This window comes from Stigmatopora nigra, chromosome 6 (assembly GCF_051989575.1).
Source record: "Stigmatopora nigra isolate UIUO_SnigA chromosome 6, RoL_Snig_1.1, whole genome shotgun sequence".
NCBI classification, from domain to species: Eukaryota; Metazoa; Chordata; class Actinopteri; order Syngnathiformes; family Syngnathidae; genus Stigmatopora; species Stigmatopora nigra.
The window spans coordinates 3,146,225-3,174,004 of NC_135513.1; the positions used below are offsets into that span (position 1 = coordinate 3,146,225).

Below are 27,780 nucleotides of genomic sequence, written 5' to 3' on the forward strand. Positions count from 1 at the left end.
ATTGTTCATCAATAATCTTACATACTGCCTATCCTTGAAAGGGTTGCGGGGGTTGCTGGAGCCTAACCCAACTGTCTTCGGGCGAAAGTCAGACTACACCCTCGACTGGTCCGTCGTAAGCCACACATAGGGACATACCACCACTCATGCTTCCACCGAGTGGGAATTGAACCAGGACTGCCCGCACCACAATAAGGTGGAAGAATCACTGCACCATCGGGTGACCCACTTGCAACTGTATATTGTGTAATTATTGTCAATTGATTCTGTGACATAGTATTCATTTTCCTCAGTGCTGTTTGACATAAATTATAGGCTATGTTACAAAGCAGGAGAAGGACAGACATCTAATTTTTTAGCATCTGATGGGGGAGCAGGGTTTCGTAAGCCAAATATACAGATTAGAAGAGATATTACTTTGTCACAGAAAAAAAAATATCATTTCACTTTATTATGGGTGAACAGAAAAAAAGATAAAATCTGCTGGGTCAAAAATATACATACAGCAGCACTAATATTTGGTAACATATCCCTTAGCCGTTTTCACTTCTATTAGGCGCTTTTGGTAGCCATCCACAAGCTTCTGGCAAGCTTCTGTTTGAATCTTTGACCACTCCTCTTGACAGAATTAATGCAGTTCAGTTAAATTTGATGGCTTTTTGACATAGACTTGTTTCTTCAGCATTGTCCACAAGTTCTCAATGCAGCAGCCAATGAGGTAATTCAAGGCAGCGTGGCAATCTACTGAATCCTGAAAAAAATGATTGTCACTTTAGGAGAAATTATTAGGCTCATAAAGTATGCAACATTTTTCATTAGATCTTGGACTATAACCTGTAAATTTACTTTAAGTGCAAAAAACATAATATTGACATGTCAAAAGATTACAGTATATCTTATAACAAGTCATAAACAAAACCCCACAATATTCAATGTTTTATTAAATACTGTGAAATGTTTGTGTCAGGAGTGGCTGGATTGCCTTTCCTGGCATGACGTCACGATAACTATCAGCTGTCACTAATTACGTGATTAGATTATTTTTGGTATTTAAGCATTATGATTTTCTGTGGACGCCGTCGGATCGTTCTGGTTTAGTTCTGGTTTCGTTTCCTGTTAATTCTCGTAGTCATTGCTGTTTCCATTGACGCCACGCCGCATGTTCTTTTCGTTTGTAATGAGTGGTCAAGCCAAGTTGTTTAAGTTATGTTACCCCGTTTATTAAATCAACCTACAAGAGCTACAGATCTGCCTCACCTTTCCATTTACTTCGGCGACTCTGCATCTGGGTTCAATTTCTCCACCGATCCAGTCGCACTACGCGGCGAGATCGTAACAGCACGATCCGACCATCATGGACCCAGCGGAGCGCCACCCACGCTCGCGCCGACGCACTCGGCGACGCAAACCATCCACCTCGAAGACACCGGACTGCTTGGAATGTATAAGAAACCCCTCAGAATCGTTTAGGAATTTTGTAATGAACACACCGTGGTGCGGGGCTCTCAGGCACATCATTGTTAGAGATGAGCCACAGCTGGTAGGAGAGTTAGAGCCGCAGCGTACTCATACGCCCCACCACTGCTATGCACGTCGCCCTGGGAAGCCTTTACCGTTTCATCATGATGCCCAGGTGCGTACAACCACCAGAGACCGCCCAAGTTATCTTATGCCTATGCCCAGAGGTATTGATTCACCATGGAGGGAGCCTGAAGATTCTGGTGAGGAGGACATCGTTGAGGAAATTGATTTTTTCGCTGGCGTTTCGGAATCCGATGATGAATTCTTTGACCAATTCGGACCCCGAGACCTTCCACTGGAGGAGGATTATCCTGATTGTTTCCCCGATAATTCCTATTACAAATACCCCGACCAGCAATTACAGAGTGGGATAACCACCAATTATGGGGCACGACGTGATGGCGGGGGTGCTGTGCAATCCTCCCAGAGGAGGCGCCGAGCGCCACGCCGTAGAGCGAAGCGAAAGCAATACCTGGACACACTAACCACTGTCCAAGTTACGCGCCCGACCACGTCCGTCCAAGCTCCTTTTCCGACCACGTCCCTCCAAGCTCCTTTTCCGACCACGTCCCTCCAAGCTCCTTTTCCGACCACCACCACGCTTTTCCAAGTGCCCGAAGTTACTCGGCCGACCACGCCTTTCCAAGTGCCCGAAGTCACTCGGCCGACCACGCCTTTCCAAGTGCCCGAAGTTACTCGGCCGACCACGCTGTACCAGCAGCTCCTAAGGACTATGCAACCCTCCCCGTTCCAAGTGGCCGAAGTCACTCGGCCGACCACGCCTGTCCAAGTGGCCGAAGTCACTCGGCCGACCACGCCTGTCCAAGCTCCTTTTCCGACCACGTCCCTCCAAGCTCCTTTTCCGACCACGTCCTTCCAAGCTCCTTTTCCGACCACCACCACGCTTTTCCAAGTGCCCGAAGTTACTCGGCCGACCACGCCTTTCCAAGTGCCCGAAGTTACTCGGCCGACCACGCCTTTCCAAGTGCCCGAAGTTACTCGGCCGACCACGCCTTTCCAAGTGCCCGAAGTCACTCGGCCGACCACGCCTTTCCAAGTGCCCGAAGTTACTCGGCCGACCACGCTGTACCAGCAGCTCCTAAGGACTATGCAACCCTCCCCGTTCCAAGTGGCCGAAGTCACTCGGCCGACCACGCCTGTCCAAGTGGCCGAAGTCACTCGGCCGACCACGCCTGTCCAAGTGGCCGAAGTCACTCGGCCGACCACGCCTGTCCAAGTGGCCGAAGTCACTCGGCCGACCACGCCTGTCCAAGTGGCCGAAGTCACTCGGCCGACCACGCCTGTCCAAGTGGCCGAAGTCACTCGGCCGACCACGCCTGTCCAAGTGGCCGAAGTCACTCGGCCGACCACGCCTGTCCAAGTGGCCAAAGTCACTCGGCCGACCACGCCTGTCCAAGGGGCCGAAGTTACTCGTCCCAGCGCGCCGTTTCAAGTGCCCCAAGCTCCTGTGCCAAGGCCACGCAAATTACTCCCGTTGCCTTTGGGGTCGCCGGTCGCACCCGTACCGAAGCCACGGATCAGGTTTCTGGTGACGGACGGCCATTCTAGCACCGCTCTCCCAAGCACCGCTCTCCCAAGCACCGCTCTCCCAAGCACCGCTCTCCCAAGCACCGCTCTCCCAAGCACCGCTCTCCCAAGCACCGCTCTCCCAAGCACCGCTCTCCCAAGAACCGCTCTCCCAAGCGCACTCCCAAGCAACGCTCTCCCAAGCACCGCTCTCCCAAGCACCGCTCTCCCAAGCACCGCTCTCCCAAGCGCCTGCCCGTCCAGCGCCTGCCCGCCCAGAAGTGGCGACGATGCTCCGGCGCTCGAGGAAGACGGGGCCGGCGACGTCGAGAGTGGTATTTCGCTTGAGTCCCTGGAAGATGGGACTGGCGACGTCGAGAGAGGCAATTCGCCGGAGTCCCTGGAGGAAGGGGCTGGCGACGTCGAGAGTGCCAATTCGCCGGTGCCCCTGGAGGAAGAAGCCGGTGACGTCGAGAGTGGCAATTCGCCGGAGTCCCTGGATGAAGGGGCTGGCAACGTCGAGAGTGCCAATTTGCCGTTGCCCCTGGAGGATGGTGCCGGTGACGTCAAGAGTGGTAATTCGCTGGTGACCCTTGAGGAGGAAGCCGGTGACGTCGAGAGTGGCAATGCGCCAGAGTCCCTGGAAGAAGGGGCGGGCGACGTCGAGAGTGCCAATTTGCCGTTGCCCCTAGAGGATGGGGCCGGTGACGTCAAGAGTGGTAATTCGCCGGAGTCCCTGGAAGAAGGGGCTGGCGACGTCAAGAGTGGTAATTCGCCGGAGTCCCTGGAAGGAGGGGCTGGCGACGTCGAGAGTGCCAATTTGCCGTTGCCCCTAGAGGATGGGGCTGGTGACGTCAAGAGTGGTAATTCGCTGGTGCCCCTGGAGGAGGGAGCCGGTGACGTCGAGAGTGGCAATGCGCCGGAGTCCCTGGCAGTAGGGGCTGGCGACGTCAAGAGTGGCAATTCGCCGGAGTCCCTGGAAGAAGGGGCTGGCGACGTCAAGAGTGGTAATTTGCCGGAGTCCCTGGAGGAAGGGGCTGGCGACGTCAAGAGTGGTAATTCGCCGGAGTCCCTGGAAGAAGGGACTGGCGACGTCAAGAGTGGTAATTCGTCGGAGTCCCTGGAAGAAGGGGCTGGCGACGTCAAGAGTGGTAATTCGCCGGAGTCCCTGGATGAAGGGGCTGGCGACGTCAAAAGTGGTAATTCGCCGGAGTCCCTGGAAGAAGGGGCTGGCGACGTCAAGAGTGGTAATTCGCCGGAGTCCCTGGAGGAAGGGACTGGCGACGTCAAGAGTGGTAATTCGCCGGAGTCCCTGGAAGAAGGGGCTGGCGACGTCAAGAGTGGTAATTCGCCGGAGTCCCTGGAAGAAGGGACTGGCGACGTCAAGAGTGGTAATTCGCCGGAGTCTCTGGATGAAGAAGCCGGCGACGTCGAGAGTGGCAATTCGCCGGTGCCCCTGGAGGACGGGGCCGGCGACGTCCAGAGAAGCAATGATCCGGGTTCCTGGGAGAGGAGGGTTGTCCACCCCCCGAGCAAACAGGGTAAGGTGCCCGACCGTACTAAACTTCTAATATTTCCTGAAGGCAGGCAGTTTGGCAAAGACTTAAGGGACCAGCTGGGATGCCTGCCGGACCGACCACTGCCTCGTCTCGTTTCTGGCCGGCGCGGACGCCCGCCGGATCGACCACTGCCTCGTCTCGTTTCTGGCCGGCGCGGACGCCCGCCGGATCGACCTCAGCCTCGTCTCGTATCCGGCCTGCGCGGACGCCCGCCGGATCGACCACAGCCTCGTCACGTTCTTGGCCGGCGCGGACGCCCGCCGGATCGACCACAGCCTCGTCTCGTTTCTGGCCGGCGCGGACGCCCGCCGGACCGACCACTGCCTCGTCTCGTTTCTGGCCGGCGCGGACGCCGGCCGGATCGACCACAGCCTCGTCTCGTTTCTGGCCGGCGCGGACGCCCGCCGGATCGACCACAGCCTCGTCTCGTTTCTGGCCGGCGCGGACGCCCGCCGGATCGACCTCAGCCTCGTCTCGTTTCTGGCCGACGCGGACGCCCGCCGGACCGACCACTGCCTCGTCTCGTTTCTGGCCGGCGCGGACGCCCGCCAGATCGACCACTGCCTCGTCTCGTTTCTGGCCGGCGCGGACGCCCGCCGGACCGACCACAGCCTCGTCTCGTTTCTGGCCGGCGCGGACGCCCGACGGATCGACCACAGCCTCGTCTCGTTTCTGGCCGGCGCGGACGCCCGCCGGATCGACCTCAGCCTCGTCTCGTTTCTGGCCGGCGCGGACACCCGCCAGACCTGCCACTGACTCGTCTCGTTTATGGCCGGCGCGGACGCCCACCGGATCGACCACAGCCTCGTCTTGTTTCTGGCCGACACGGACGCCCGCCAGACTTGCCTCTGCCCCGTCTTATTTCTGACCGGCACGGACGCCCGCCAGACCTGCCACTGACTTGTCTCGTTTCTGGCTGGCGCGGACGCCCGCCGGAGCGACCTCTCCGTCTGTTCTTGGGTTGGTGTGGAAGACCACCGGACAATTCTAGATCTCCCACCCACCCTCCCTGCTTGTTCCCGTTTCTCATGTTGTAATTGACCTTGGGACGTCTAGAATCCGTCCCTTAGAGGGGATGTACTGTCAGGAGTGGCTGGATTGCCTTTCCTGGCATGACGTCACGATAACTATCAGCTGTCACTAATTACGTGATTAGATTATTTTTGGTATTTAAGCATTATGATTTTCTGTGGACGCCGTCGGATCGTTCTGGTTTAGTTCTGGTTTCGTTTCCTGTTAATCCTCGTAGTCATTGCTGTTTCCATTGACGCCACGCCGCATGTTCTTTTCGTTTGTAATGAGTGGTCAAGCCAAGTTATTTAAGTTATGTTACCCCGTTTATTAAATCAACCTACAAGAGCTACAGATCTGCCTCACCTTTCCATTTACTTCGGCGACTCTGCATCTGGGTGCAATTTCTCCACCGATCCAGTCGCACTACGCGGCGAGATCGTAACAGTTTGTTCCTTTCTGTTTAATGACACTCAAGGGGCTCCCGCTATATTAAATATTTTTGCCAAAATAGTTTTCTAAAAGATTTTACCCCCAAATATTCCCGGATGAAATTACTAAAGGTGCAATGCAGTAGGTTAAAAAATGTCACCTTATGGAAAATGGAAAATTTAGAGATTACATAGTTTTTTTTTTGTTCCATTCACTCACTCCCTCACTCACCTTTTTCATCCACTCTACAAACTAATTACATGAACTAGACACTAACTTAACTTCTTTTATCGGCACATTCCACTGGAGATGGAATGATCAAAGTGAATGTGTTTATCAACTCGTACTAAAAGACATTGAGCCTGTGTAAGTAAGGGTCATGGGGAAGTTAAAGTAATTGCCCGAGGGCTTTGTAATGGGACAGTATAAAAAATGAATGAATATATGCTGTCAGTTCAGACTCACGACTGAATTGCTTCAATGTGAAAGTGTTTTTTGTCAGTCTGCAACAAAAATCCATGTGTTTGTATCAGCTCAAATATAACAAAGGAAAAAAGAAGCTGATACTCACCCACACATTTATGCACTTCTGGCATCCTCTTATCATCATAGCAGACCTAAGGGGAGTTGTCTGTCCTATTTGTCCTTCTAAAAGCTGGCATTGGCCTTCAATCTGCAGAAGAGAAAACAATGTGAGCAGCCACTGTTGAACAGAATGAAAATGGGCTCATAGTTGCTTGTGTTCCTCCTATACGATGGTGAAAACATCTGAGAAAATATAAAATCTGTTACATTCACACGTCTTAACTTAAGGTCTTATCAGCCAAAATTTTAATAACAAGATTAAATACGATGATTCACATTATGTATTTACAGTTTATTGTACATACTATTACACAACAAAATAATGTATTTTTGAAACATATTTCCCTCGTCTTTGTATCTAATACTTTTGAGTATTATTTCTCTCCCTTATAGACGCTGCACATATTCCGGTTTAAGCTCTTTGCCTTGCAACATATGTTAAGATCTCTGTGTGTGGTAACACCACAAACACGTTTTAAAAAGGAAGAGAGTTTAAGTGAAGTCCCTTCATTTACTTTAACAATATAGAAAAACTCCCGGAAAAAAGGACACAAATTTAGACTCAAGCAGACAACACATCTAACCCTAACCCTAACCCTTGGCCTGCCCACGCCTGCCCGGACCAAAGTGTTTATGGCGCAACAACTGTCTTTTAGTTCTGAACAAGCAGGTCCCCCCTGCTTGTTTCAAACTAAAGTAGGGTTCAGTGAACCTGCATTTCAAACTGGTGCCATTCGGTAGCTCCAAAAAGGTTAAAAACCACTGCCCTAGATTGAGGAAGGAAACAGGAAACCACAACACACACTCACAATGACGGGTAAACATAGAGTTTGTGTTTGATTCATTTAATAAAGGGACAAAAAAGAATGAACATTCTCATATAAATATGTAAGATAAGAGCCAAATGATAATTTCCATCTTTAGTCCCTTGGGCATTTGAATTTGAATATCAGTGGGTATGTTTCAATTTAGAAGAAACTTTCCAGATATGGGGTTTTCTTCTAAGTCCAGCTGGTCTAAGCAATTAGACTGTCCCCCTCAGTTTTCTGGTAAAGGTCCCCAGCTAAAATCTGAAATGTCAATTACAACTTGTAGAACAAAGGAAAAACAGTTTTGAAAGCAAACACCATAGCCCCATAGGGATGTCACACATACAATGGGGCAAATAAGTATTTAGTCAACCACCAATTGTGCAAATTGTCCTACTTGAAAAGATTGGAGAGGCCTATAATTGTCAACCATGATAGAAAGAATGTGCAAAATAAAAAAAAACTGAAAATCACAGTGTTTGATTTTGAAATAATTCATTTCAAAACCCTATTTGGTCACCTACAAAACATGCAAGATTTCATGCTGTCAAAGAGGCCTAACTTCTAACGAGATCTAACGAGGTCTCCAAACGTTGCCTGTATTAATAGCATCTATTTTAACTCATTATCGGTATAAAAGACACTTGTCCACAACCTCAGTCTCTCACACTCCAAACTCCCCTCTTGACAAGAACAAAGAGCTGTCGAAGGGCACCAGAGACAAAATTATAGATCTGCTCCAAGCTTGGAAGACTGAATCTGCAATAGGAAAAATGCTTGGTGTAAAGAAATCAACTGTGGGAGCAATTATTAGAAAATAGAAGACATACAAGACCACTGAAAATCTTGATGTGGGGCTCCATGAAAGATCTCACCTTGTGGCATCAAAATGACAACAAGAACGGTGAGCAAAAATCCCAGAACCACACGTGGGGACCTAGTGAATGACCTACAGAGAGCTGGGACAACAGTAATAAAGGTTACTATCAGAAACACAGTGTGTTGCCAGGGACTCAAATCCTGCACTGCCAGATGTGTCCCCCTGCTGAAGCCTCTCCACATTCAGGCTCGTCTGCGGTTCACTAGAGCACATTTGGATAATCCAGAAGAAGACTGGGAGAATATTTTATGGTCATATGAAACTAAACTAGAACATTTCTCCTTGCCTGCCTTATTGATCTACGACCTCTTGTTTGCTCCCAGGATTCCGACCACACTCTGCCCCACAATCACGGATCACGGACCACAGACAACGACTTTGCCTTCGACCTTGTACCCTCCACTCTGGACTTCACGATGGACTTTGCGGCTACTGACCTTACTGCTACGACTAACATCTCGCCTGTGCTATCTCCTCTTGTGCTTGCCCGTCTCTTGGACGATTTTAAAAAAGATTTGAAAAGACCAGACTCGCAGCCCTCGACTGCTTTGGGGTCCTCCATTCCCGATAGTAACAGTATTGACCAAATGTGATTTTCTGTTTTTTCGTCCCCACATTCTATCTCTCGTGGTTGAGGTTTTCTCATATTGACAATTACAGGCCTCTCTCCCTTTTGAAGGAAGATAACTTGCACAATTGGTGGTTGACTAAATACTTTTTTGCCCCACTGTATGTGTGACAATCTATGCAACCCCATTGGCAGTACAAGCAAGTCACTTCGATCAGTGTGTGAAGCCATGGTGCGCGAAGCCATGGTGCACAGACTTGTGAGTTTATACAGTACATAACATGACAATGTTGTTTATCCAGCATGCTTTACGATGATTGGGAAAAAGGTTTAGAGATGGGAGTTCATGTATTGGTATTGAGTTCTAGGTATGTGAGGCACAAACAGAAAAGATGGTTTGGCTGAATGCACTCTTTCTTAATGGAATGACAGTCATCTCTAGGAACAAAAACATCTAATCTCTTCAGAGGTTGCTCACAAACAGTTTAAATTACTTCTAGTGTTGTCTTGCAGGCCAATGGCCAACTTGATAGGCAGTAAGACGTGTGTGATAGGATCCTTGTGTCAAAGTATGGCCGACTCAGGAGTTATATTGTCTCTAATAAACTTAAAAATGGACAAATTTAATTAAATTATATTCATTCATGTTTTTATTCGTCGTTTAAAGACAAGTCGTGAGTCAAAAGTGATTCCTAGGTATTTAAATTCTTGGAATACATACATTGTTTTACCTTGGACAAAAAGGTTGGTGTCACTTACATTTCGCGCTCTTTTTGAGAAGTACAAAACAGTAGAGACAATCCTGGATATGTTTACAGTTGGGTTTTTTCAAGCCAGTTATACACGGTTGTCATAGCATCTGTCAGTTCTCATGTAGCGGTTCTTTCATCTCTCGCATAGATACAGTATAAAATAGCATTAGCGGTATACATTTGTCAGATTGTAATCGAAGAACAACAGCTTGGCAGATCATTTATGAAAACGACTAACGAGTCGTGGACCTAGCACTGACCCCTGCCGTACTCCAACACTTATTTAGTGACGTTGATTTTGTGTTTTTTATTCTTATACAATGTGATCTGGGCGGCCCGGTGGCGCGAGTGGTTAGCGCGTCGGCCTCACAGCTTTGTGGTCCTAGGTCAAAATCCAGGTCATGTCCATCTGTGTGGAGTTTGAATGTTCTCCCCAGGCCTGCATGGGTTTCTTCCGGGTACTCTGGTTTCCTCCCATATTCCAAAAACATGCATGGTAGGCTGATTGGACACTCAAAATTGCCTCCAGGTATGGCTGTGAGTTTGCACAGTTGTCCCTCTCTTTGTGCCCTGCGATTGGCTGGCCAGTGATTCATGGTGTCCCCAGCCTCTGGCCCTTAAGTCACAAAAATTGGTAATTCTTGTTGCTATATGTATATTTTTGACCCAGCAGATTTGATCACTATTTCTGTTAAGCCATAATAAAGTCAAAAAAGAAACAAACTTCATGAATGTTTTTTGTGACAAAGAAGTATCTGTTCCAGTCACTATCAGAGAAAAATCAGAGTTGTTGAAATAACTGGAAACTTAAGAGAGCCATAACATTATGTTCTTCACAAGTGTATTTAAACTTTTGACCACAACTGTAGATAGATAGATATGGATGGGTAGATAGAAAATAGATATGGATGGATGGATAGAAAATAGATATGGATGGATGGAAATAGATATGGATGGATGGAAATAGATATGGATGGATGAATGATTGATTGATTTGTGGAACCCTTACAAATGTGAGTATGAACAAGGTAATTCTGTCTACTGTATTAGGCTATCTGCTTCCTGTGCATTGGGGCTGGGAAAAGATGGAATTGGGCGAAACATTAAGGGACAAGGAGCCAGTGAAGGAGGATAGGCAGTTAGGGAAGGGATATAAGATCACTTACTGGCAAGTCAAAAAGCAGCTGTGCAGAATGTGTGAGTCATCGTCCTCGTCAGATACAGTTCGTTGCCTCGCCTCTATATGTCCCATGAGGGAGAGGGCGGTTGGTCCTGAAATAGAGCACACTGACTGGCCTGTAGACAGGGAAGACACATAAGCTGTCTATGCGGGTATTGTGATACAATGCCAGGGTGAGAATTGCACTCGTGTGGAAAAGGTGGAGAGAAAGGGAAAGAGTGACGAGGGGATAACTGTGTGTAAGAGGAGAAAAGGGGAGGGATAACAAGAGGGCTGGGGAGGCCCGGAGGAGGCGTGCTCAGATTGAGAAGGGAAAAGCTTGTGCTTCTCATATACACACAGTCTCCGGAGGTTCTCTTTGTGCTGATTTTCTTTGTGGAGTTTAAGCTGTCTGAATTCCAAGGACGCTACTGCGAAGACTTAAGAAATCCGTCACAAAGTCGGCAGTTCTGCTGTTGGAACATGGGGGGAGCAAAAAAACTTCTCCTTTTTCTTGGTATGTCATTCATTTTTATTGTGTGAGCAATTGTTTGACACTGGGAAGAAGTGTAAATGATAAAGAGTTGCTTATGAAATGTTGTGATGTCTTTACCGACATATTTTTTCTGAACAACTACCCGAAACTATACAGTTGTTCATTTGTGGCCAATCTGTTGTCGCATTCACAGACAAATGTCATACTGGTCACACCTTGTAAGGCTGAGATGCAGCAAAGGAATTACCTTAATACATAAAGTGAACTTTAATTGAATGCTATTGTACTGCACAGAGCTGTGTCAAGTATTGACCATGTGTCTAAATATGCCATCAATCAAAAAACTTTGATTTAGGATTTAGAATTGGTGTTTTTTTAAGTGATTTTCCTGTTTATTGTAGTCTGTCTGGGGCCACCATAGGTGACGCAAATATTGGTGTTATTTTTTTCATCAAAGGCTCTCAATAAGATGCAAAAAGTTTTACCTCGCTGCAAATTCAAACCCAGCAGCGGTCCATGTATTTTCTAGTGAGGCATTCAATCCAACGACACAAAAAATAATCAATAATAACCTCATACAATTAAAATATTATTTAGGAATATAGCCATATTTTAATCACCAAAAATGCTTTTAACTGTACATAATTTCCATCCATCCTCCTTTCTTTCTTCCTTCTTTTCTATCGCCATCGAAGCTAATGCTGAAAGTCGAGCCTGTCCTGTTGTATTTCTGGCATACGTTTTTATTCGATTTAATGCTGAAAATTTTCGTTGCTGGTTGTGACAGAATTGCTTGCTTTGGAGTTGTCCGGCCTTTCTTAATGATGCCCAGCTTTTTTCTCTTGAAATTTCCGACTTGAAAATGGCTTTAAATCAACACAACACTATATTTGCTTGTGCAGCTCACTCCAGATACAGTTTGGTAGCTTTGGGCCGCCTATCACCAGCCAATCAAAGTTGGTGAAAGCGATGACGTATACATACGCAGGCGAGAAGGCAATGACGTATCCCTACGCTTGCGACAAGGCATTGTGGTCGAAATCTGATTGGTTAAAGCAACAGTCTTATCGATACTTGTTTAATGGAGCAGAGCCCGCAGAACTGATTGTGAAGGCCTTGAGGCAGATTTCTGACCCTGGCAACAAATAATGGATGAAATGTGATTGGTTAAATGCTTCAGTATGAAAACACACATCTGGAAGGAGTGCAACCAGGGGGAAAAGCAATGAAAGGAAGCTAACAGACTATTGGAATTATATAATAAGCATTGATGGACAAAATATAATATTTGATTCAGATATTTTTTAGGCCAACTGAGAAGGCCTTGCAGGCCCTGACGGCCCGCCACTGCTAAAACCACTGTAAACTTCTGTTAATGTTTTATTGCAATTATTATAAAATCCTGTTTAACGAGTGAAATACAGTATTACAGTATATTGTTCATGTACTACATAGTCAGTTATATATTTGATGTATGTTTGTATGTTATATTGCCTGTGTGGGTTTTCTCCGGATACTCTGGGTTCCTCCCACATTCCAAAAACATGCATGTTAGGCTGATTGGACACTAAATTCCCCTTCGGTATGAGTGGCGGCGTGCATGGTTATCTGGCTGGTCATGCTCTGCCTTCGGTTGGCCAACAATTCAGGATTTCAGTTTCAGAGGTTTGCCACCTCTAGCCCGAAGTCAGCTGGGATAAGCTCAAGCACCCCCCACTGCCCTAGTGAGGATAAAGCGGTTAAGAAATAGAATGATTTAATGTATTTTATATTGATAAATGAAGACACCCCATTTATTGTTCTGCCTTGAATCAGCTCCAAGCAGAGAAACAAACAAGTCCAGGACATATCATTCATTCATTTATTTTCTGAACTGCTTATTCTCACAAGGGTTGTGGGGGTTGGGGGACCGCATCCTACCTAACTACGGGCACCAGTCAGGGGACACCCTAAATTGGCGGCCAGCCAATCGCACAGGACAAGGGGACCGAAAACCATTCACGCTCACACGCATACCTAGACCAACCAGCCTGGCCTGCTTATTTTTACTAGTTGGGAGGACTTTGGAGTACCCAGAGAAACCCCACAAAAGCCCAGGAAGAACATACAAACTCCACATATTGAAGACCAACCTGGGATCGAGCCCTCGACCTCAAAACTGCAAGGTGGTTTATTTTCAGAACCTGAAAAATAGGAACTCTATTAAATGACTACATTTTAGTCACTCAATTTATGTAATGTGCATATATATAAGTGCGTGCCCAATTCATTTAAACATAGACGCAATTAAGTCAAATCTTGTCCATTGTTGTCATTCTACTAACAGAAATATTTATCAATTTTGTTAGTATTTATGTTTTATGTTCGGAAGATGTGCAATATTTTGCTTTATATAAAAAAAATCTATTATAGTTTATTCAGGACATTAGGTGCCTGTATGGAGGAAGAAATTAGTGAAAGAATATTATCTTGTCAAACCTTACCAAAATAGTTATTATCTGGAGTAAGCATAAACACAATGATAATAACGTAAATTATATTTTCAAAAACACTTTTTACTAAATCACCATCAAAATATGGTGAGAATATGAATAATTTGGTTAAAATGTACGTATTTTGGAATTAATGGGACATTTTAATTTATTATAACAGACAATTTATGACAGTATAGAAACAATTTTCTTCATTTATTCTGAGCTATTGTTGTACTAAAGAAACATAGTAATAATGGATCTTCGATAGATAGAGTAAGTTATTCAATGGCCTTTACTCTTCTTTTCAACTTTGTCATTAGTTTTAGAAAAGGTAAAAATATAAAAATAAAAAAAGAGCCAAAGTCTGATTAGTGCAGTATCAGAGACAATTGCGCACATTTTGTTTTGTGCAGAAACAATGCCACATTATTATCTGCATGATTTATTGATACTTTGTGTTATATTTTTGAGGGATTGGAATTCATTAAAAAAGGGAACACCTGTAGGAGGGAAAAAAGGTGTTCTTTAGTCATCATTTGAATAAGAAGTGCAACACACAGTCGTGGTCAAAAGTTTATATACACTTTTGAAGAACATAATTTCATGGCTTTCTTGAGTTTCCAGTTATTTCTACAACTCAGATTTTTCTGTTAGAGTGATTGGAACAGATTGGAACAGATAATTCTTTGTCACAAAAACATTCATGAAGTTTGATTCTTTTTTTTGCTGGGTCAAAAATATATATACAGCAACACATATTAGCAATTTTGGTGACGTTAACAATTGTCAGTGAAATGAGCTTCATGGCATGGCCTCTTAACTTCTTGTGAGTGATTATGAGTGACTACAGCAGATGACTTCTCTGAGGCCAGAATTAAGGTTTTCGAATGGCCTTCCCAAAATCCTTAATTAAACCACACTGAGAACTTGTGGACAATGCTGAAGAAACCATGTCAGAAAGCCATCACATTTAACTGAAATGCACCAATTCTGTCAAGAGGAGTGGTCAAAGACTCAACCAGAAGCTTGCCATAAGCTTGTGGATGGCTACCAAAACCACTTAATTGAAGTGAAAATTTGTACATTTTTGACCCAGCAGATTTGATCACTTTTTTCTGTTCACCCATAATAAAGTCATAAAAGAACCAAACTTCATGAATGTTTTTTGTTGACAAAAAAGTATCTGTTCCAATCACTCTATCAGAGAAAAAATCAGAGTTGTAGAAATAACTGGAAACTCAAGAGAGCCATGACATGTTGTTCACAAGTGTATGTAAACTTTTGACCACAACTGTATCTCTCATTTGACCTTTAATCGAAGTGAACATTGGTCTGCGATGTGCAAGTGCACGTAATAGGCCATGGGTCATGAAGTATAGGCACCAATGTGACTGTTACAGAAACTGAAAGGAAATCCAAGAAATGCGACACTTATCTAATTGATGTAAACGGTATACATGGTTCTCATTTTGAATGAACGTCAGCAGTAAACAAGGCACAAAGTCACACTTTGTTTATTTTCTGCCCCTGGGTGTTTTAGTCACCGTCTTAGACGCAGTCACGCTGTTTCCTCTCTTACTTTTAAATTGTCTGTTTTGATCTTCACTGGGTAACCAGAGCCCCTGCCCCACTACGGACACAGGCTCATTGTAGATAGTGGGGGGTGACACAGGAGACCCAAACATAATGCTGTTTTGGACAGCTGTTGTCAGGCCAATCTAGTGTATGAGGAGTGGGTGCGGGGTTGTTGTCATGGTTGTGAACATACGAAATAACACCAAACATGAAGCATAAATTATAATTCCCAGCTTAGACATTGCATAATTTGGCAATGTCACCCTAATAAAGTAATTTGTTTGTGAAACCTACTTGGTTCATAGTGAAACTATGTGGGCGTCGGACAGCAACAGGACATTACAGCACAATCCCTAATAAATTTCACAAGACAGACACTTATTGGTGAAGACACATGATGACCGTCAGTCACATGCATGACAATGAGAAATAATGCCTATACTATTCTTCTCAAAGTAAAAAAAAAAAGCTAAAACTACAAATACAAATATAACTCCAAAATCATATATTTAGGGCAGACAATTTTTTAGGCATTGGAGCACGTTGGCCATTGACACTCATGAATTAACTAACTGACATAAAAAGAGGAAGGAAGATTAATAGAAGCATTTTGCTCTGCAGACATTAACTACTACAATGGCAGATAGAAAATGGACTGATGATTGCTTTGTTTGGAGGAATTAAACGTTTTTTTTCCCTTCCTCTACAGGAATGATGTACACAATTAAGAGATGCTTGTCTGTATGTGGCAGTGGCATGGAAATGGAAGAGAGCATATGTGCTGGTAATAACTTTGACCCCATTTAGCCCTTTCACTGACTGATAGCCGCCCAATGTATTTTAACAGACAAATTGGATTGGATTACTATTATTGGCAAGCAATTTGAATATATCTGACATCCATGTACCTAAATTTACTCACATATTAATTAAAAAAAAAAGATACATCAATTATGTATTCTTGTAGGTCATGCAAGAATACATATTGTAGCTATTAGTTTCCTTCAGAGGGCTATTACACCTACCAATCCATATAAATCTATGACTCCATAAAACCTTTTAATAGGTTTGGGACTTTAACATGTTTTTAACAATTTCTAAATTAGAAATGATGTAAATTGTTTTAAAAAAAATCAAGCTACATTGTTTTTCTCTTGTTTTGTATGGAAATGAAATTTTCTGTTGAGTTTTAACCGCTTTATCCACTAAAAATCTAATTGAATCCCACACCAATTTTTTTACACACCCAATAATATTGAATGATTATATAATTTGCCTGCGATTGTCTGGCCACCGATTCAAGATGTCTCTCGCCTCAGGTCCCGAGATAGCTGGGATTGGCTCCAGCACCCCTGGCGACCCTATGAGCATAAAGCAGTTCAGAAAATGAGATGAGATGAGAGAGATATCCTTTGCTCAGTAGCACTTAACCTCTCTCATCTCATCTCGTTTTCTGAACCGCTTTATCCTCACTATAGGCTGCGGGGGGTGCTGGAGCCAATCCCAGCCGACTTCGTGCTGGAGGCGGGGGACACCCGGAGCTGATGGCTACCACAATCGCAGGGCACAAGGAGACAAACAACCATTCATGCTCACACTCATACTTAGGGGCAATTTTGCATGTCCAATCAGCCTAGCATGCATGTCTTTGGAATGTGGGAGGAAACCAGAGTACGCAGAGAAAATCCACGCAGGACCGGGGAGAACGTACAAACTCCACACAGGTGGACCAACCTGGATTTGAACCCAGGTCTTCCACTGTGAAGCTGATGCGCTAACCACACAAACGCTAGGCCGGCCAGTAGCACTTAACTTGAAATTTTAAATTGGGGGATTTTTTTTAGTCTAAATTGTCCTTATGTATGGGTGTGAGTGTGTATTGTTGTCTGTCTCCTTGTGCCCTGCGATCGGCTGGCCACCAATTCAGGATGGCCCCCGCCACTGCCGGAGTCAGCTGTGATCGGCTCCAGCACCCCCACAACCCTAATGAGGATAAAGCGGTTCAAAAAATGAGATGAGATTAGATGGAAATTTTATTTCAAGTTTTATCCAAAATGTTTCAAAATTAGGTCATTAAAATAGAACCCTGGCAGAGTCTTTGCAGTAACCCACCATCTTTTGCCAACACTGCATGCTGTAAAACTAATTCTACACCAATTTCCTCCAAATGTTTAGATGTGAATGAGTGTCGAGAATCCCCAGGACAGTGTGGTGAGCATACACTTTGCTTCAACACGAATGGCAGCTACTACTGTCAGTGTGAGCCTGGCTTCACCAACATAAATGGAAACGCGAACTTCACTGGGGTTCAAGGACAGTGTGAAGGTAAGTGGACATGCTTGGGCCAACTAGTTGCATGTTTCTTTGTCTCACCTCTCTAACCAGTCCTTTTGTGCTTCTCTGTTAGATAAGATTGAGTGTAACATCGATACAGAGATCTGCGGTCACATGGCTGTGTGTATTAACACTATTGGGAGCTTCAGATGTGACTGCAAATCGGGGTACACCAAAAACAGCACAAATGGAGGCTGCAGAGGTGATTGCAATGTTGATTCATTTTGACCATTCATGTCACAGGCATAATTTCATTACCATGGTCTTGATGCTGGAAATGGTGGATGAAAGTGAACAATGAAAATATGAAAATTAATTTAGGTATATTCTGTACAAACAACAAAAAATAAATTATTATTAGTTTACTTTACCAAATTTCGTCATACGGAGCTGGGTATGAAGGCAATTAGGTTTTTGTTGAGTCAATAAAGATGACAAGGCCTATGTCCGATTATAATTATTATTGTTAATAATTAAAACAACACCGGGTGGCCCGGCGGATGAGTGGTAAGCGCATCCGCCTCACAGTGGGAGTCCTGGGCTCAAATCCAAGTCGGTCCAACTGTGTGGAGTTTGCATGTTCTCCCGGGCCTGCATGGGTTTTTTCCGGGTACTCCGGTTTCCACCCACAATCCAAAGACATGCATGATAGGCTGATTGGGCACTCTAAATTGCCTCTAGGTTTGTGTGTGAGTGTGAATGGTTGTTTGTCTCCTTGTGCCCTCCGATCGGCTGGCCGATTCAGGGTGATTCAGGGTGTCCCCCGCCGCTGGCCCGGAGTCATCTGGGATAGGATCCAGCACCCTCCGCAACCCTAGTACAGAAAATGAGGTGAAATGAGATGAGACCTAGAACACCATTACTATAACACCTGTGCTTGCTGGATTGTTAAAAGCCATAACATACATAAAAAAATGTATAATACTTTGGCAACCATAATTGCTGCATTTCAAGGGTACCAATATTTATGAAATCTCACATCAGCGGTGAAAAACCATGTCACAAAAATGAACTCAGCTTGCTGTCATTCCCGGAGGCTTGACTAAAGAACTCCAACAGCTGGACATCAGCATCAACCGGGATTTCAAAGTAAAGTTGCGAGCGGAATGGGAAGAGTGGAAGGCAGCTAGTTACGCTACGATTTGCGAATGGAACGTGGCCGCCTGGGCAAACGTGTCTGCTCGTACGGTTGTTTGAGCTTTTGCCAAAGCGGGCATCGTCTCTGTAGAGCCACATGGCAATGACGGTGACTCTAAGAACGAAGAGAGGGGACCCGGCGTTTTCGATGACTCATTTGGACAATTGTTCAATTCGGACACAGAAAATGAGGACTTTGATGGATTTGTGGGTGACGATGACGTGAGTACATTGTAAAATGGCTAAATAAAGTACAACCGAACTCAGTTTTGCTTCCGTTGCCTTTTTAAATACGTGTTTTTAGTGTGTGGGTGAAGCGTGTATGTTTAAGCTAGTGTATATTTTGCCATGCATGGCTGCGTCTTTTTCAACGGTGCGTCCTTTGTGTGCGTCAAATATAGAAATAGCACTTGTTACTGAAACTGCGGCTTAAATGCGATGCGTCACGTAGTCGTGAACATATGGTAATACGTATAGCAATTTCTTTTACACTATGAACTACAGTGGTACCTCGACTTACGATCGTAATCTGTTCCGAGACCATGATCATATGACAAGCATATCGTAATTCAAGCGGACGTTTGCCATTGAAATGAATTGAAAACAAATTAATTCGTTCCAACTCTCTGAAAAAACACCAAAAACAGGATATTGAATTGGAAAAAAAGTTTTACTTCTAATTTGCCATATAGAGAGAGGTTAAATGGTAATAAAATATGTTTAATAGATGTAAAATTTGACGTATTTCACGGAGGGGAGAGACAATGACACACACGGAGGCGGAGGTGGGGGCTGTTTGGGGGGACTTCATCCACGGTAGCAATGCACTCGTAACCAAACAAACAAATTTAAATTAACTTGGATAACTATATACAGACACTCAACTTTTAATGTAACTTCACACAAAACTGAATTCTAGTTTTGTTTGAATCTTTTTTTACCTTAGGTCTACGGGTTGACCCCACCCGGACATTTTGCCGGAGTCTTCAAAACGAACGCATTAAGAGTTGATTGTTTTTGCCTCCCCTTCAAAATATTTCGATAATGACACACAAATATCATCACAATACGCGTAATCCAAGTTTTAGAATTAGCGCACCACATCATGTCTCTTGAAGGCACACGTGTTCTCCGCATTGTACACTAGTAGCGGCTTAATTTTACAGTCACCGCTCGCATTAGCACACAACGCTAGCGTTAAGCGGTCTTTCATGGGTGTGTGTCCCAGTAATGCCTTCCACTCTGCCATGATGAATGTCCGCCTGGGCATCTTTATCCAAAAAAGACCAGTTTCATCAGAGTTGAAAACTTGCTGGGGAATGTAACTTTCCTCGGCGATAATCAAGGCAAATGTCTTGATGCGTCCGTCTACTTAAGGATGGTGGAAATTGTTGACGTATTCCTCTCGTTTTGCCTAGCGAGCTCAGTAACACGTACCCCACTCTCAAATTTTTCAATTATTTCGCGTTTTGTGTCCATTGTCAACGGTCGCCTTTCCTTTGCAGAACTCCGCCGATCCATAGTAATATTGTTTACCTGGTATTTAAATGTACCCAACGCGAGGGAAAAAGCGGGCGAGTGGGGAAATGCAAATTGCATTTTTTTTTGCAAAAAAAAAAAAGGAAATTATTCATACACGAAAGAGATGCAAAAAAGAGACACCTGGCTTGGTCACGTCACAAAATTTTGATCGTATCTAGGGCAAATTATTCGATCGAAAATTTCGTCGTAAGACAAGAATGTGGTGTGACGAGCGGTCGTATCACAAGGTTCGACTGTATATGCAACTTTCCTTCATGGAAACATTGACATTTGCGTCAAACCCTTTCATCTGGGTTTTAAACCCACATTGTGATTTTTTTGCTGTCAAGCATGCTGACTGTGGAGCTACTGAACACCTGTTGGAGACACTGATTGCATGAAGAATGACCTAGTCTGGATCATTGGTTTAGAAGTTAGTACATGTGACTCCAACGGTGAAAGAGGGTGCAATATCGACAGACATGTTATACTGCCTTACTTTTTACAGTTGTTTCCTCTCAAACTAAAGTTGAAATGTAGTTTTTTTGAATGGAAAATTTTAAGCTAATATAACAGAAAGCTCCCAAATTCCTCAAAAACATGCAGAGTAGGCTGGGTGAACAAATAAATTGCCCCAGGTATGAATTTGAGAGATTAGTTGTCGGTCTCCTTGCGCAGTGCGATTGACTGGCCGCCAATTCAGAGTGTCATCCGCCTGCCTGGTGCCCGTAGTTAGCTGAGATAAGGTCTAGCACCCCGCACGACCGTTGTGAGGATAAGCAGTTCAGAAAATGAGTGAATGTCAGGAAATATTTTATGGCGTTCCCTTTTTTTTCAGAATAAATATTTGTCAATAACAGCATCCAGTATTTTACAATTAGTAATAGTTTAAGATATCCTCCTGACTACCAGGAAAAAAAATGTTGTCCAATCACATTTATTTTGAAATTCCAATCTATTAGAAGTAATTGGAATACTGCAAAATATCTGGTATCATTGGAAAGCTCTGAATGTCCTCTATAGAGCACAAATGTAGTTAATGCGATTGGAGGCACCGGGGTGGAGATGTTTAGGTTTACAAATGTCCTCTACATAGACAAATTTGAACTACTGATAGTCAAGTGGGTATGGGGCGACCCCATGGTGAATAGTTCTTTCGCCTGCCCTCAGTGAGGGCACTGTCAGATCGTTTTTCACTCGGTGGCAGAGTGATTGTGAGTGCGAATGGTTGACTGACTTTATGTGTGGACTACAACAGAGTGACGACCAGTTTACGGTTTACTTCCCAGTTACCCTGAAGTCAGCTGGGATAGGCGAGTAGAGTACAGTCATGAAGTATTACTTTCAACTCACCACTGATCTAGCATGTGCACTTATTGTTGCAGATGATAAGTGTCTGTCTGTTTTTGTTTCCTATAGACATTGACGAATGTGAGGAAGCTAAAATGCAAGAAGAAGACATCTGTGGAAGTAAAGGAAGTTGTAAAAATACTATTGGAGGTTACTGGTGCATTTGTGAAAAGGGATATACCAACTATGGCATTGAAAGGACCCTTTGCTTTCGTGAGTGTTTCCATCAGTTTTGTGGGTCTTCATTGTCAAACTGAAACATTCCCTTTCTTTAGAACTGAATTGCACAACCTTTGATGCAAGCAGGGGAAATTCACAGGTAACTTCTGCAGTTGATTTCTCATATGTACACTATTATTTTTCGTATTATGCAGTTGACAAGACAAGAATGTCATCAATGGTGACCTGTCTTCATGAGTGACTCATCGTTAAACGCTACTATTTGAGAAGCACAGGTTTAATCCAACCCGCATGCATATGAGTGGCAAAACCAGACTCAACATAATTATTTTATTTCAGCATGTTGCCAGCCCAGATCAGTTAAATTGAATAATTAAGGAGGATGGAGGTTGCTTTATTTACACACTGGACCCTTGACATTTTTTTTATGTCTAAATTCAAGTACAATTTTGAAAGCTGAACTGTGTTATTATTCTGTCCGTGCTCTCAGTATAACAGTGGCTTGGCAGATCTGTTGTCTATAATGAGAAACAGCTGTATGGCTCTGGCTAATCCAGATCCCAGCAATGAAAATAAAGTGGATGGAGATGCGCTACTGGAGGTCAGGAAAGAAAACACAAGGCATATGTAGACACATGGTGGACTCCCATAATACACTTTCAAGCACATTCCTTATCCTTTGTGCTATAACACCAACAGAGACTTTTGACAGCATCCGAGACTGTCCTATCATCACCCGACATGGACACAAGCGAAGACATGTATATGCTCCTTAGTACTATGGAAGACTCCATCAAACTCATTGGTCCACAGCTCAGAAATGATAACACCACAATGGGCTCAAACCAGACAGGTAAAGCACAGTTTCTAAGGTTGACATGAGGGTTGTGTGGATTAATGTAATTGTATGTTGGGGTAGCTGTAAAGATTGCAGTGCGGAGAGGAAGGTCTCCGCCAACTGGACCACTTCATCTGTGGACAGAAAACTCGACACTTGATACCGACTGGTCAACAGCCGCTGGAACAGGACCATATCCTGGTAAACCTTTTCCTTTACCACTTTCTACAAAATTAAATAATCAGCACAGCAGATCTCTGTCAATGCTAAATTGTTAGCATAAGTAAAAACAGAAATTCTTGGCTCATTTGAACTTTCCAGTGAAAAGCAATGATGCAAAAGAGAAATTTCACCGAGATAAAATGCCAGCCTTCTAATTAATTAATTTAAATTCACTTGCCCAAAGTTTCGATCATGGCCGCCTCGTGGTGTAGGGGTTCACTCACCTGACTTCAGTGCGGGCAGGCACCGAGTTGATTCCCGCTGTTAGCGGTATGATTGGGAGTGCGGATGGTCCTTTGTCTCTCCGTGTGACCTACAACTGACTGGCGACCGGTCTAGGGTGTAGTCTGCTTTTCGCCCTAAGACAGCTGGGTTATGCTCCAGCAACGGTGGTTCGGCGATATGGAAGATAAATGATGAATGAACGATAATGAAGTTTCGATCATTCGCTACAAAAAAGAAAAAAAAATGATTGTGGTGAAGAGAGCTGTGTTTTCTAACACCAATAAGTAAAACAATCCTCTTTGTCATTTCCCTTCTATTTGGTAAAATGATCAAGCATTTGTAATCTCTTCCATTGTAGGCTTTGCTATGGCTGCCTTGTTGAACTACCATAACCTGGAGAAATCTGTTAACCACTCCTATGACCAGCTCCATGGATTTGAAAAGGATGATGTTCAACCGACTTTTGAAATTTTCTCCCGGGTTGTGTCTGTTGTGGTGTCCAACCCATCCACTCATAATCTGAGCCAATCAATCACCCTTACACTCAGGCATCTTGAGGTTTGTCATACTGTATTTAGACTGAGTAAGTCCTAACCTTTTGTTTTGGTATATTGAGGTTTTCTAGTAGAGACAATGTTTCCTAAACAGCTTGAACGATGGTCAGGTGTGCCGTGGGAAATTACCTGCCATGAAATCATATATTGTAATATTTAGAGAGAAATATCTTAATATCATGAGATTAAAATTGAAATAAGACCAACACCCATATTGTGATATTACAAGATTCAAAGTGTAATATTACAAGATTCAAATTGTAATATTGTAAGATTCAAATTGTAATATTACAAGCTTACAGTCGTTGCTTATTGTATGCTCTACCGTGAACCAAAGGTTGTTTGGTTTCATGGGCTTAAACTTTTGGTGACGTAAACTCTGTGACCAAAAAAATACTTTTTGCATAATATCAAGAGATTGATATAAATTTGAGAGAAAAAATCATGGAATAACGTGAGTAAATTTTTACGGGATCCGGAAGTTGTTTGCGGTTTATGGACTTCGATTTTTGGCGACATGGGGTCTGAGTGAGAAATTATATATTGAAATACATATTTCTCTTTCTCTGATTCTTGTTGAGAATGAGAATGACTTTATATTGTAAGTGTAGGTGGCAGAGTTCTAAATCAGAAGATTTTAATTTAATCATGAGCCTTGAGATTTTTGCAATGCAAAAAGTGTGTTGCAGCTAAAAAACAATTAAGAAATACTGTTGTAGTATATGTGGAGAATATATACATTCAACAAAACTGCTTAATTCACACCATTGCAGCTAAATTGTTTTTCCTATTCTTTACTTGTGCTAGAAGTAGTGGCAAGAAGTCACTATTGTGCAAAGCAATATTTGACATTTGTTTTGAAGCATAGGAAACAAATCACAAACCATGCAAAGGAAAACGGGCAAATCACACTTTTGATCCACTCTGGTTGGAAAGATTTGCTTTGATCAAGAAAACCACAAGCTCTGGAATGTGGGAAAGTGAACACTCATGGCTTTTCTTATGTGGTTTAGGACAAATCAGAGGCAAGCTACATATGTGCATACTGGAATAATAGGGGTGCCTGGGCCGTGGACGGCTGCCGTCATCAGAAATCAAATGCCACCCACACTGTGTGTCGATGTGAACATCTCAGTAGTTTTGCCGTGTTGATGGCTCACTATCCCATAGATGTAAGAAACACAATTTAACAGCACTTTAACACTATTTATGTATTTATTCAAAATTGTTTTACACTGTTGAATGTTTTCCACCAGCAATCCTTTGCGACCCAGCTGATAACAAAAATTGGACTGATCCTCTCTCTTTTGTGCCTGAGTATTTGCATCTTTACATTCAAGTTCTGCCGCTCAATACAAGGAACACGGACAACCATTCACCTGCACCTTTGCATCTGCCTATTTATTGCTGACCTCATCTTCCTGGCCGGCATTTCCCAAACAAAACCTGAGGTACAGTATATTATATCAAGATGACATTGATATTGTCGCACTTCTTTCATTTGCATACAACATAGGTGTGGAGTGCCGTTTGTAAAATGGCCTATGACAAAAATAGAAGCAACATTAAGCGTCAGAATATGGTATTTAATAACGTTGTGTGAAAATTATGATTTTAAAAAAGATTTGCATGAATACTTGCCAACATTACATGTCTCATCTTCTGCGTATCTGAGGTCGGATCGCAAGAGCAGCAGTTTCAGCAGGGAAGTCCAGACTTCCCTCTTCCCAGCCACTTCATCCAGTTCTCCTGGGAGTATCTAAGGCATTCCTGGGCCAGCCAGGAGACATAGTCAGCTCAGCATGTCCTTGGTCAGCCCCGTTGCCTCCACTTGATGAGATGTGCCCGGAACACCTCACCAGGGAGGCGTACAGGAGGCATCCTAATCAGATGCCCAGGCCAACTAATCTGTCTCCTCTCCATGTGGAGGAACGGTGGCTCTACTCCGAGCCCCGACTTTATCTGTAACAGAGAGTCTGGACATCATGTCAGTCGCTTGGGATCTTGTTCTTTTGGTCACAATCCACAGCTAATGACCACGAATGAGGGTAGGAACGTAGATCAACTGGTAAACAGAGGGCTTCACCTTTCCGCTAAGCTCCTTCTTCACCACGCTGCATCGATGCAGAGTACACATCACTTCAGTCGCTGCAGCGATCTACAGTTCGATCTTCCGCTCCTTTTATTCCACACTTGTGAACATATTTGAACTTCTCCACTTGGGTAAAGACCTCACTCGGGCCCAGAGAGGGCATCCCACCTTTTCCAGATTCAGGACCATGGTCTAAAATTTACAAGGTTGAATTTTCATCCAAACCACTTCATACTCAGTGGCGAATCATTCCAGTGAAAGTTGGAAATCGAGGCCTGATGAATTTAACATCATCTGCAAAAAACAGGAATGCAATACTGAAGCCGCCAAATTGCACACCTTCAACACCATGGCTGCGTCTAGATATTCTGTCCATAAACGTTATGAACAGAGTTGGTAACGAAGGTCACCCTTGGCGAGTCCATCCTCCAATTGAAATGGGTCCAATTTACCGCCGACTATGCGAACAAGATTCCGAAATCGCTCATACACGGACCGGACCTCATATATTAGAGTAACCCCTTGGCAGGAAATGCAATTGAATTCCTTGTCCAAGCCAACAAAGAACATGAAGACTTGTTGGGTCAACTCCCATGAGTGCCCTAGCATCTACCGCTGAGTGTTTAGAGCTGATCCATTCACACCTGTCAAAGCCTGGCCAATTGTTCCCCTTATTCAAGATTGCAATTACCCTTATTAAGCAATAATAAACCGTACAAATGAAATGGGGCACATATCTACCCACATAGGCACTAAAAGTAAAAAAAAAATACCAAAAGTCGACGTAGTACCCATTCAGTCCTTTTGTATGCACTAAATTCAAGATTATATAGATGTTGCTGTATGACGCTGACAGTTTGACTGTCTGCTTGCTGGTGCGCTATATTTATTTAGTGAAAAGGCGGACGTGTGAGAAGGGAAAGCAAATGCGCATATCATGCTTAACTCATGACAATACTAGCAGTCGACGATGATGTTTTTGTCTGCGACCAGTGACCGAGATGATCCAAATTAGAGCCGAAATAGGTCAAACGAGATCAGTTATACAAAGAAACGTACTTTTAATTTTTTTTTTAAGTTGTTATACAGCATACACATTTTGGAGTGATCAAAAAACATAGAATAAGAGGAAAAACTTGATAAAATGAGATGAGATCAGATTTTGCATTAATATGTTAGTTTGATTTTATTTATTATTTGGATAACATACAGACCAAGCCTGTTAATGCAACAAGTAATGGTTGATACATCATACAATGATATTAAAGAGGATCACTGTGAACATTAACTATAACCATATTGTTCCATCAATTTAATGTACAGTTGTACAAGGAAGGCTGTTTAAAGATGTGTTCCGGAAGTACAGACGCTACCCTACTTACGAACGAGTTAGGTTCCGAGTGCCTGTTCATAAGTTGAAAGTGTTCATAAATTGAAATTGTTCAAATTGAAGTAGATTCGGTGCTATATTTTGTATTATAATTTATGTTTAAGGCCTATATAAGTATATTGAAGGTTTATATGAGTGCATTTGTATGTTTAAGGCTCGTATAAGTAACCAGCATTGGTTTGTTTAGAAAAAAAACCTTTCATAAAATGGAGAGAATACATACAGTACTGTATACTTACACTATAGAGATGGAGAGATTTACTAGAAAGCGGCCGAAAGAAGCTATCTAATGACGATTGCGCAGGTTTCTTCTTTTTTTCATCATAAATGCGGTAGCATTGTATGGCGTCATTCAATTGATTCGGAATCTTTGTGCAACGTTTAATATTTGGGTACTGCCGCTTGATCTTTCTGTTTATGAATGCTACTGATGGTTGAACGATTCAAGTTGTATTCCCGTGCAACGCTCACCACTTTCTCACACGCATCAAGCTTCTTTATTATTGCCACTTTCGTTTCAAATGAAATGGCTTGCCTCTTCCTTGCACCTCCCTCACTAGAAGCCTTTCACTTTTAACCAACCATATTG

General features: G+C 43.6%; 1 protein-coding gene and 1 long non-coding RNA gene across 3 annotated transcripts in view; one reads left to right on the plus strand and one right to left on the minus strand.

The window, feature by feature from the left end:
• On the minus strand, window positions 1-13,352 carry LOC144198178 (uncharacterized). Its single transcript, XR_013326667.1, has 3 exons — window positions 10,811-13,352; window positions 6,622-6,723; window positions 1-751 (listed from the first exon to the last, which is right to left on the minus strand). It is a non-coding gene; the product is annotated as an uncharacterized LOC144198178 (long non-coding RNA).
• The window catches only part of LOC144198177 (adhesion G protein-coupled receptor E5-like), a 26,076-nt gene continuing 9,231 nt past the window's right edge, over window positions 10,936-27,780 (plus strand). Inside the window, exons 1-12 of one of the 2 annotated variants that reach the window (XM_077719068.1) lie at window positions 10,936-11,320; window positions 16,058-16,132; window positions 17,524-17,673; window positions 17,756-17,884; window positions 21,760-21,903; window positions 21,966-22,009; window positions 22,361-22,471; window positions 22,570-22,723; window positions 22,790-22,909; window positions 23,514-23,713; window positions 24,723-24,881; window positions 24,966-25,160. In XM_077719068.1, the coding sequence (XP_077575194.1) occupies window positions 11,287-11,320; window positions 16,058-16,132; window positions 17,524-17,673; window positions 17,756-17,884; window positions 21,760-21,903; window positions 21,966-22,009; window positions 22,361-22,471; window positions 22,570-22,723; window positions 22,790-22,909; window positions 23,514-23,713; window positions 24,723-24,881; window positions 24,966-25,160 (1,515 nt within the window). In that variant the 5' untranslated portion in view covers window positions 10,936-11,286. Of the gene's footprint in view, window positions 11,321-16,057; window positions 16,133-17,523; window positions 17,674-17,755; window positions 17,885-20,523; window positions 20,774-21,759; window positions 21,904-21,965; window positions 22,010-22,360; window positions 22,472-22,569; window positions 22,724-22,789; window positions 22,910-23,513; window positions 23,714-24,722; window positions 24,882-24,965; window positions 25,161-27,780 lie in introns of those variants that run through there. The other variant, XM_077719069.1, reaches the window with a different exon arrangement.